Source organism: Papaver somniferum, unplaced genomic scaffold (genome assembly GCF_003573695.1).
Source record: "Papaver somniferum cultivar HN1 unplaced genomic scaffold, ASM357369v1 unplaced-scaffold_19, whole genome shotgun sequence".
NCBI lineage: Eukaryota > Viridiplantae > Streptophyta > Magnoliopsida > Ranunculales > Papaveraceae > Papaver > Papaver somniferum.
This window is the reverse complement of record NW_020628818.1, coordinates 15,576,839-15,588,791: the sequence shown is the minus strand read 5'-3', so window position 1 is coordinate 15,588,791 and position 11,953 is coordinate 15,576,839. Positions and strand designations below refer to the sequence as shown.

The window sequence follows — 11,953 nt, the reverse complement described above, 5'->3', positions numbered from 1 at the left end:
GTGATCTCGAGGACTTTTCAGGCAACCCAAATTTACAGATTTTTGTGTGGATTCTTCTCGTGGGTTTAAAGACTTGGACTTGGAATTGGATGAAGAATTAGGCTCGGATTTGAAAAGAGAAGATGGAAGATTTGAGAAAGACAAGGACTTGGAAAGAAGACTTACAAAGGGAAAGGGATTCTATTCCTAAGAGAATTGTTAGGAAATTGAAGCCTATAAATAGAGAAGTTTTCTATACACTTCCATACCTCTCTACACACACAACACTTGTGTTTTTGCTTGCTTTCAAAATTCTTCTTTTAATTATTTGTGTGAACTTCAAAAATTCTCCCTTTAATTATTTGTGTGAATTTCAAAAACATGAGTAGCTAATTTTCTTATTGATTGAGGATGAATTCCTAGTTCTTAACATGTTTGAGTTTTGTTTTTAAATCTACTTTGAAGTTTTTCACATGATTATCGTTTGTTTTACTAATAGGAATATTTATACATTCACGGTTGATTGAAAGATTGTTTAGGCGGCCAACTAAATTGATTTGTTAATTGATCTAAAGCTAGTGAAAGTTAGGGGATAAGTAATCGTTTCTTGACTCTTTACACAAGTAGCAAACAAGAGACCTTGCGGAGGGATTCTGTGGAGCAATTGTGTGTGGAAACAACGTTAGCAAGTAGACCTTGAGCTAAGAGTCTAACTACTAATATCAACCTAATAAATTCATAAATCTTAATGCGTTTAACTAAATTACATCTTGAGTGAGCTACTACTAGGTGGTTTGGTGAATAGAATCCGGTAGTCGAGAACTTCCGTATCAGGTGATACTAGGGATTTAAGAGTTTTAGCACTGAGCTAGCTGCTTTACCTACGGTTGGTGATAATCTGTGACTAATAAAAAGTGGAAAAGAACATAACTTGATTAATTGTTTTGCAACGAAGAAGGATTTCTTGATCTAATCTCTCTTATTGGTTTCAACATACACTTTTAATTGTTTTTTTTTTTTTTTTTTTTTTTTTTTTTTTTTTTTGCTTTTCAAAACCAAAACCTCCCCCTCTTTTCGTGACAACTTTACAACTAAAAATCTCTTGCTCCTCATGGGAACGAACTTGACTACACTATATTACTTGTTAATTAGGTGGAAAAACATTAATTAATTTGTTGTGGTTACGACACGCATCAGTAACCAAGGAAATGGAGAAAGCTATTTACGCATTAATAATTGGTAACTATTTTATTTACTCTAACTTGCAATTTATATTCACTCAATCATTGCTTTTGCAGAGTTATAAATTGTTTGCATAATTTTCTTAATTACTTGTGATTGAATTTGATAGGTTATACCTTGTTTAATCAATTTATAATCTATGTTTAAGGAATACAATTAATATTTGAGAATATGCCTGATTATTTGTGAATTAGGAAATAAAGGACATAAAAGATAACTAGAGTTTTGGAATATTTAATATCATTCATTCATGTGTAATAGTGGAATCTAGTGTCTTGGTTATTTTTAAATCTTGAAAACAATTTTGAATTGAGTTTTTCTTTCTTTTATCTTAAAAAAATTAATTTGAAAATCGAACCTTCACAAGTCTTGAATGAATCATTTTTCTACAACTATCAAAATCCCATCAGTTATAGTAGTGTAATTTTTTTGTGAATCAAGATCTTGAATTTTACAGATTTTTATCATTTCTCCAAACTGTCATCTTATAGTCACAAGGGTTGGAACCTGGTACTCAGTTTCGTCCTCAATATTAAAAAGGCGATTGTTTTTACACAATATGAACCCTGTTATAAGAGCAAAGATGTTGTTTGCACAATTTGCATAGTATTTTCCTTAGTGTGCTCAAATATGTAATCACATCTAGCTTTCAATCTGGTGAAATTAATGGCTAGCAAGCTGCAGCCAAGGTACTTTTCCTTGTATAACTGTTATAATTGGAGAAAACCAACAATTGAAATAATCCAGGTAAGTTTGTATTGTTACCAAATACTCCAAGAGATTTACCAAACAAACATCTACGTATTGAGATATAAGCAAGGGAACTCATAAACAGATGTGTCATAGTTAATTTCCTCCTCGCTATTGCATATAGTTTGCATATGGGATCAACATAATGAAGGATGCTAACTGTTTTAATATTCTTGGGTAAGATTCCGTGAGTACGTTTCCAAATAAAGATTTTTATGACTGGAGGCAGATCCATCTTTTAAATGTTGTCCAATTAGTTTATTGGGATCCAATGCTGTATTTCTAATCAAATTTTCCTTTGTAGAGGGACTTGACAGAGAAATCTCCAATATCAGTCAAATTCAATTGGGTATGAATCTTCTTCTCTAGGATGCAGGTCTGTCCTACAAATAAATAGCTCTTGCCTTTTTAGGGGAGAACCAGGTATTGATACAAATGATCCTCCATAAAAATAATAATAAATGGTGATGAACCAGATAACTCATATGTTGGCCACAAGAAGATGTATACGATAAACATGGTGGTGCTATGACGGTGACAAAGACGACACGCTCGGGCATCTATGTCCACAAGTGAATATCTAAGTCATGGTGCTGCCTTTTTAGGCTGGTGATCCAACCAACATATGTTTTGGTGAGGGTTTCTTGTGGATGACGAGGGATACATGCAAAAATAAAACATTTTTACAAACACTCGGTATTACGAAGATTAGGCGCAAATAGACGAGTGACGACTCGTTTATCATTCACATCTCCACTAGAGAATGCTAAAGATTTTCATTAATGCTATAGATGTTTTGTCTCACATGGATCTCTAACAATTTTGGTATCGCCAGTAGTAATCTTGAAGACTTTGGCCAAAAAATTTCCAACGAAAAATATATGACCATCTATTTGTTAGTTGTCAAAAGTTAATGGGACCGGGAGGTTACATGTGGACCGTACCTTAGCTTAAAGACTTTAAAGTCTAAAGGTTTAATAAGGATGTTTGTCTAAGTTTTACCGAATTATGGAAGGTAAGACATAACGTTGGCCGCTCATGAATTGATATTGAAGCATATGAAATATGTCTGATCTAATAGACATATATGTTAGCCTCTATTACCAACTCATAGACATTTTTTATGTCAATCCACTATCTTATTGTATCATTTGTGTTGGTTCATTGAATACACAGAATTGGTTGAAAAGACCAAAATCAATAATTCTTGGGTGAAAAAGACTTGTACATTTTGATACTGTTTAAATGGACAAAAATTAAAAAGATACTGTTCAAATGGACAAAAATATAAAAATAGTTAGGATGTAACCAGTTTCATCCTATCCATTTTCAATTTTTTTTTTTATTTTTAATTTATATCAGGATGCATCTAGTTTCATCCTTGTTATTTTTTAAGTTTAAGCCGCGATGAATCCAGTTTCATCCTTGCTATTTTTATTTTGTCCATTTCATCCATACTAATTTTTAGTCGTCCATTTGAACCAGGTTTTAAATTTTTTTGGACAAATGACCCATTTTCCGCATTGAATAACTACAATAATTGAGCACTTTATGTTGATGGAGCAAGTGTTATAGTTTCGTTGTTTATGATATTTATTATAATTTGTTGTCTTTTTTAGTTACGTGAGTTTAGCTAAAAAGAAAAAGCAATGACTAAATACAACCCATAATTCAATTATTTACAACCCTTAGAATTTTTTTTAGACCTTATTGATGAGAGCAACTGCAGTGGTGCGATCAAAACCAAAGATCAAAGATCAAAAAAAAGACCAAAATTTGGGTTTAGTCCGTGTTGTGACGCAAAGGTACATGATTAAAATTTTGTCATGCGGACTTTAAAAGTCCGCCCCATTTTTTTTTTTTGTAAAATTTCATCAGGCGGACTTTAAAAGTCCGCCCCATTTTTTGTAAATTTCATCAGGCGGACTTTAAAAGTCCGCCTCATTCTTTTTTTTTATTTAATTAAAATTTCATCGGGCGTAATTTAAATCTCCGCCCGTTAACAAGCGTACTTTAAATTTACGCCCAGCAACAAGCGTACTTTAAATTTACGCCCGACTATATTAGAATTTGGGATTTGGTCGCGACCATATTTGGTCTGGAATTTGATCTTTGGTTGGGATTTGATCTTTACTCCGTCCCACTGTGTTACGATCTCATCCCAAATTTTTGGTTATACTCGCCCACTGTGGATGCTCTGAGGGTAGACAAAATTTACACTTATCATCTCCCTTACCGATACTCAAACACATATAAATTTGATTAAGACTCCGAACTTTATAATCAACATCGATTCAATCAGTGATGATGACTTCAGTATTTAATTGGTTTTACCATGGTGATCATGAACAGGCTCTAGTGTAATAAGAGTACAAGAATCGAGAGCGAGTTTTAACGAGGTTCCGTTTATTCCTCCATTCACTACCTGTTTATGATGATCAACATGAAACGGTGCTACAACCGAAGAAGATCTGATATAATAATCAATAAATGGGTATACCTTTTTAATGTATCGGTGTTTGTGAACTACTAAAATAGTTGGGAATTTTATTCTCCATTTGAATTTCAACATCTTCACCAGATTGAATGGGAAATAGAAGGATTGTTTCGATCTTAAGGGTTGCCTCTTCTTCGTGATCTGTTATTAGTTTTCTTGAAGAGTTGAACATGTAAACATTTTTGAGGTCTTTTAAATGAATATCGTATTATATGATGGTAACTAGGCTGCTCTTGATGATAATCATCGTTATTGATTCTAGCAAATAATAATGTTATCAGTCAGATTCAAAGGTTTAACGCAAGGTTTGAAAAACGGCCGTTTTTTCCGAAAAAACGTCCGTTATAACGCTCACGTCCATATACCGTGCCCGTGAGGCTCACCAACACGCTTACCTAAATAACACCGATAAATAGGAAAAAATGGCGTTATTTAGACTCGTTATAACCATTTTCACACATGTGATTACCGTTTTTCTAAAATTAATATTTCAGTTTTTTTCTTCTAAATAACATTTTAACACACGTTTTTTACACCGTATTTTCCGTTTTCATACCGGTTAAACCCGTTTTTAAGGAAAAAAAAATTTGAGTTGGAGAAATTCTTATACAATTTTTAATTTCAAACTTACAACTAAAATTTCATAAATAATCATTAAACACTTCAAATTTTATAAACTTACAATAAGTAACCTAGTGACAGTAGTGCTTGAAATTTTAAACTTAGACAAACCAACTTGTACCGGCATTTTTTTCGACTTATTCAAGTATTTTCTGTTTTCTCGACGATTCTCAGTTGATTCCTCCTCCTCTTCCTCCGCCTCATATTGGTTCGCGTAATGCATTTGGCCTTGCATCATTTGCATTCTTCCCGCCTAAAAATATCAAAAACTGTGAATAAAAGTTCATATAATTACGAAATTAATTGTTAATAAAAATTCACACCTCTAGCATGCATGTCGCTTGTTCTTGAGGGCTACTAATCATTTTTGATATAACTTCACTGAGACAAATTTGGGGCTGAGAAATTTCATTGTTGATGAGATTGGCTGCTGGGTTGTAGATATAATATGGATTCAGAAAATGCGCTGCAGCATGAAGAGGAGAACTCAACTGATCTTTCCATCGTCGGTTAATCACACCTACAATAGAATTATTTCGAGTTTTACCCAAACCCCTTTCTATAGTTTCCACACATGTAGCAAGTGCATGAAACAAATAACCCATGGTAGGTTTATCTGAATCCAAGAAACGGATCATTTTCAATAAAGGACCAACCATCATGCATGCATTTTGGCATGTGTGCCAAAACATCTCATTCAAAATAATGTTTTTCACATCTTTAGCCGTACGAGTTTTTCCTTCTGGCGAGTTCACAAATTCTTGGTCTACAAAAAGACTCTCGATTGCATTACGTTGATCAATGATACTTTTGATTGCGATAAAATTTGTCGCAAACCTTGTTAAGCCAGGGCGCAATAGATTGCGTCCCCCATAATGTTGTCTGAATCTAGCAAGAACCCAACCATGATTATAAATAAATTTACTGATTTTTCTAGCTTCTGAAATCACACCTTTAACAAAAGGGAACTTTTCAGTATCTTCCAACATTAAATCCAACACATGAGCTTCACAAGGTACCCAAAAAAATGTACCATACTCTATGGCCAATCTCATACCTATTAAAACAAAATGAGAAATGAATTAATAATATATAAAAATAAACAACTGTAGTTAAATTAAGTTGTAATAGTTACCTGCGGCTTTGAATTGGGATCCTTGATCAGTTACTATTTGAACAATATTTGTCGGACCAATATCTTCTATAACCGGTCTGAACAAACTCATCAAATACTCTGCTGTCAACCGATTATGCTCGATGTCAACGCTTTTCAAAAATGTTGTCCCATGGCCACTGTAAACTAAGAAGTTTACAATCGTATGGTTATTTTTGTTTTTCCAACCATCTGACATGAGTGTACACCCATACTCTCTCCAATAATTTCGTTGGACCGACACCACATCCTTCTGAATCCTTTGTTTTTCCTGCCTTAATAATGGGTTCGACAACTTATAGGAAGACGGAGCTCTGTATGATTTTCCGAAATTTGCAACTGCATTGAATGCCTCGTGGTACTGAGTTGAGTTGGCCACATTGAAGGGAATATCATTAGCATAGAAAAAACGTCCAACAGAAGAATCAACTTTTTCCCGGCATGTTTTACTTCTCCCAAAATTCGCCATTCTAGGTTGAGAATCCCTATTAGTATTATATTGTCCTCCCATATCTACAGACATCCTAGGTGCTTGGTGTGATGTACGCATTGAAGAACTAGGTATGTCCATAGAGGCATGTGGACGCTGTGATGTACCTTCTCCGGCATTAGTATTCTTACTTTTTCGTCCAAAAAGGTTCTTCAACTTCGATAACCCGCCCATTTTCTTTTGTGTTACCGGCGCTTGTTCTTCTTCATCTATATCATGCACAGGGTTCCACGGCTCATTTTCATACATATCTTGAATTTCTGTATCTTCATATTCAGTTTCTGGTACTCGTTGCCGTTTTGCTTTGTTTCTGTCTTGCACCCATACTTTTGCTAAATTTTTAATCTCAGGTGGCACATGCATGCAAGGAGTAATTGTACCTCTTTGTTGTGCCAAATGCATTTTGAAACGCGAAATTCCCGCAGATACTTCTTTTTCACAAAAATTACACTTCAACTTTTTACCATCACACATTACAGTACAATATGCATGAAAAACATCTCGTTTTGCAGATGTTGATCCTTCCATTATATTATGTAAGTAGGAAATTTCACATAGCAATAAGTGACATATATAAATACAAGTTAAGTGGACATATTCCATCAATATAAAAATGGTTAGAGTAGCATTATAATTAGAAATCACAAGTTGCATTAGTCATTTACTCAACTTGAATATTAAAAGTTGAAATTAAGGATCGTGTAGCCTCTCATTTTTTCATGATTGAGAACAGGAATACAAACATACCATACATCAATTCATCATGCCATTTTTTTTATAAAGAAACAATGATTTTTTACGTGCCAATTGATTCAAGTTGATGGACTATTTAATTATGAATATTAATATTTATTAAAACATTTCTTAAATAAATGATGATAAAATGAACAAAAAATCTATATTTCTTAAAACATTTCTTAGATAAAAATGAAACATTTATTAAGTAAATATACGTTAATAGAATGAAAAATTTCTTCCCTTAACATTTCTTAAATATTTCTCAAACATCATGAAAGAAAAAAACATCGATATTTCTCAAACATCTATATTCACTACTCTAACATCATGAAAGAAAAAAACGATAATAAATAAATTAATAACGTATTATTAAATTATATCTCTAATTGAATGAAAAATCTACAAAAAATAATTAATATTACCTCTTAAACTTGTATTTGAGAAATTCAAAATATAAAGCATTCCTTTGAGCAAGAAGCAGAGAACCAGAGAACCAGAGGTATTGATTTCATTTCAATTATCTTCTTGTCCTTTTAAAGCATTCCTTTGGGCAAGAAGACATAATAGCTAGCAAATCGAAATATTCTTGAAACATTTGGAATCTCGTTGCATGCGTATGTAAGCACATGCTAGCTATGTCTTTGATCATGAAACCAACTACTCTTTTTACTTTTTTTTTTTTTGTTTTATTTCTTTAACTTTTTGAGTCTGAACTCTAAAGTACAGACCACATGTAGCATATACTGTACACACCTCCAAATGCAAAAGAAAAAGATAAATCGACTCCCTGACTTCCCTCTCTCACTCTCTTTTTCTCTAGCTAGTCTCTGACTCTCTTCCTGTTACATTCCTTGTTGGTTAGTCTTGTAGCAAGTATCTAAGAGCCTAGGAGTATTATTTGACAACAAAGTTTTGACTGCTTTTGAATCCGAATATGCATTATTGAAATGTTGGGGAATGCATTGAACTATTCGAGTGACAACTTGAACATATCAAGTGGATAGTGATAGTATGCGTGTATAAATATTGTCGGTAGACGATAACTACAATGCATTGTTATAAGTCATAGACTTAGGGTTGTGAATTTTACTAGATATCCATAAATTTGTATGTTAAAAACCCATAAACAAATAAATAAAAAATCAAATAAATAAATTAAACCAAAAAAAATGAAAAAACGTAGTAACAACGTTATTTAGACCCTTGTAACCGTTTTCACAGCTGTAATTACCGTTACATAGGAAATTCAGATCACAAATTATTTATTTTTCTTATTTAACCGTTATCACACCCGTTATTTCAAAAAAACGTCAAAAAAACGCGTTTTATTCCTATATAACACGTTTTTGACCCAAAACATGCTCACACCCGTCAAAACACGTTATAACAGGCACGCCCAGTACCTGTGACCTGGGCCGTGACCCGTTTTTCGAAGCTTGGTTTAAAGATCCAAGGCAAAAATAGATAAACAAATGGAGACGATGAAGGTGAGTATTATATACCCATATAAAAAAGGTTTGAGAAATTTTAAAAGAGTCGCATTAAACTTAATGCGGGTTGCATTTAGTCATCGCCAAACGAAAAGAAAAGAAAAGAAAAGTCCCAAATGTAATCACTTTTCCTTCTCTTGTTCTTCTTTGATTTTCATTTACCCCGTGTCAACCGTTGACCGTTCAATTGTACACACCGTCGATCCGTATGAAACAAAGAGCACCAATTCCACCTCTACAAAATTCATCAATCTGTAACTCTAGTCTTAACCAATCAAATTCCAGTATTTCTTATCTAACGGTCAAAACAAATAACACAAACTTCATACGGATCCTTGATCTAACGGAAGTTACCAAACCAAACAATTTACAAAACCTTTGTCTTCCTCAATCCGTAACTCCATATCTAAACCAATCACGTTCAATATTTTATAATCTAACGACCAAAACAGAAAACACAACCTTCATACGGATCGGACTCCAATCTAACAGACATAATCAAACCATACAAATTATAAATGCCTCATCTTTTCCGAGAGACAAACACACAATCAAAATCAAATCAAAAAAATTTACAGCAGAGAAATTTTTTAGACAGAAAATGTCAGGAAGAGGAAAAGGAGGAAAGGGTTTGGGAAAGGGAGGAGCAAAGAGACACAGGAAGGTGTTGAGAGATAATATCCAGGGAATCACTAAACCAGCCATCAGAAGATTAGCAAGGAGAGGTGGTGTGAAACGTATCAGTGGTTTGATTTATGAAGAGACTCGTGGTGTTCTTAAGATCTTTCTTGAGAATGTGATTCGTGATGCTGTTACCTACACTGAACATGCTAGGAGGAAGACTGTCACTGCTATGGATGTTGTCTATGCTCTCAAGAGACAAGGAAGAACTCTCTATGGATTTGGGGGTTAGGGTTTCCATTATGTTCTGTAAAGAAAGTAGGGTTTCAATTTGCTTTTCTGGGTTTCAGTTGTAACTGGAGATTAACATCATGGATATGAAACGTTTTGGATTTTAATGAAAATCAGTACTCCACTTGCTTAATTGATTCTATTTCATTTCTTTTGCAAATTTAATTATTTCTTACCGATTCAATTACAATTAAACATAATGATTTGTTCTTGCATCGATCTGGGGATTACATTCAGGTACACGCTGATTCATTGATGGTTCAATTATACTTTGTTAATTATCTGAATCTAAATCATACTTTCTGCATTCTTACTTTTTTTTCATTGTTTTATTTACTATTGGTTGGATTATCTTCAAAGAACTAGTGAATTGGCTGTGGCTTTGAGCTTTCACAGTTCACTAGAGAGGCGGGTTCGTCTAATTTTACAATTTATGATTCATTCATGGTTTAATTATACTTTCTGGAGTTGTTAGTATCTGAATCTGAATCATACTTTCTGTATATTTACTTTTTTTGTTTCTTTTCATTGTTTCTTTTCTGAGTATGTCAGACTTCATTTTGGTTGGATTATCTGCAAAGAACTAGTGATTGATTGATTTAGGTTTTGGCGTTAGCTTGTTTTTATGCCACCTTCCAGCTTTGGATTACTTTGCAGAATTGAGGTTCAGCTATGACAATCAGCAAGGGGAACACAACTATAACTTATAAGCCTTAGAGGTTTATGTCATTTATCTTTTGCAATTGTGAGTATGCATCTTCTTCTTAAGCTATCGGATTGATTTGTGGATACTGTGAGCTTTTGTCTCTGCAGGATGCTGCTAGTGGTTTCAACAAGATGGTTGATGAGCTATGAGCTATGGTTGCTGCAATGGTGTTTATGGGAGCTATACATATTTTTTGCAAAAATCAAAGTGAACGGCTTGCTAGTCTTCTGGCCTGCTGGCATTTTGTGTTATAATACATATACATCTATTACATATACGTCTAAGCTTACAATTTATGATTCATGAGTAAACATTGATTCATTGATGGTTTAATTATACATTCTGGAGTTGTTAATTATCTGAATCTGAATGGAGTTGTTAATTATCTGAATCTGAATCATACTTTCTGCATTCTTACTTTTTCTTTTCATTGTTTTGTTTCTGAGTATATCAGACTTCATTGGTTGGTTTCTCTGCAAAGAACTTGTGAATTGAATCAGGTATTACCAATCTCATAACCATTGGTTAGATATTCAGATTCTAAATGTTAACTGGAAGTTGTTTGATTGATTCAGGTTTTTATTACTATGTGGTGTTAGCTTGTAATTATGCCACCTTCCAGCTATAGATAACTTTGTGAATTGAGGTTCAGCTATGACAATCAGCAAGGAGACTACAACTTTATAAGCATTAGAGAGGTTTGTGCCGTTTATCTTTTGCAATTGTGAGTGTGCATCTTCTTCTTAAGCTAATCAGTCTGGTTCAATAAGATGGATTGGTGGATACTGTGAGCTTTTGTCTCTTCTCAATGCTGCCAAGTGATTTCAACAAGATGGTTGATGAGTTATGGATGAGAATCCCGCTGCAATGGTGTTTATGGGCGAAAATCTAATTGAATGGCTTACTAGTCGTCTGGCCTGCTGGCATTTTGTTAAAGAAGAAAAAAACCTGAAGACTTGATTGAGGACAATGCAAGGTAAGGTATTTTCTGATTTTCCTTAACTTGTTAATTTAAGGGTTCAGGGTTTGTCTGCTTGAGTAGCTTATTAGTTATTCCCCTCATGGTAAATTGCTATCTTTCTGCATTTTTGCCTTCGTAGGCGTTCGACTGATAAGCTAGTTTCAGTTGTTGAAAGTGCGGAAGTTAGGGAAGACATTTGGTAGCTATCTTCGAAGTTACAGGGAGTGATGGACATTAGGAAGTGCTAAAGATTTTTGCCTTCTTAACTTGGGAAGACATTTGGTAGCTGTCTTTGAAGTTACAGGGAGTGATGGACATTAGGGAGTGCTAAAGATTTTTATCATTGCCACAGGTAGTATCAATTTGCTTGGGAGTAAACCGATCCAATGCTTGGGGCTGTTTTCTCGTATATGG

The 11,953-nt window shown here is 33.9% G+C and overlaps 1 protein-coding gene across 1 annotated transcript; it reads left to right on the top strand.

Moving 5' to 3' along the window:
• The first annotated feature begins 9,515 nt into the window (after nt 1-9,515).
• LOC113338965 (histone H4) lies at nt 9,516-10,007 on the top strand. The gene has a single exon (XM_026584362.1). It carries the CDS (start codon nt 9,562-9,564, stop codon nt 9,871-9,873), a length of 312 nt encoding a protein of 103 aa, XP_026440147.1. The 5' UTR covers nt 9,516-9,561; the 3' UTR covers nt 9,874-10,007.
• The last annotated feature ends 1,946 nt before the right edge of the window (nt 10,008-11,953 follow it).

What these genes read in the sequence shown, in the direction of transcription:
- LOC113338965 (XM_026584362.1), top strand. Translation starts at nt 9,562, where the DNA reads ATGTCAGGAAGAGGAAAAGGAGGAAAGGGTTTGGGAAAGGGAGGAGCA.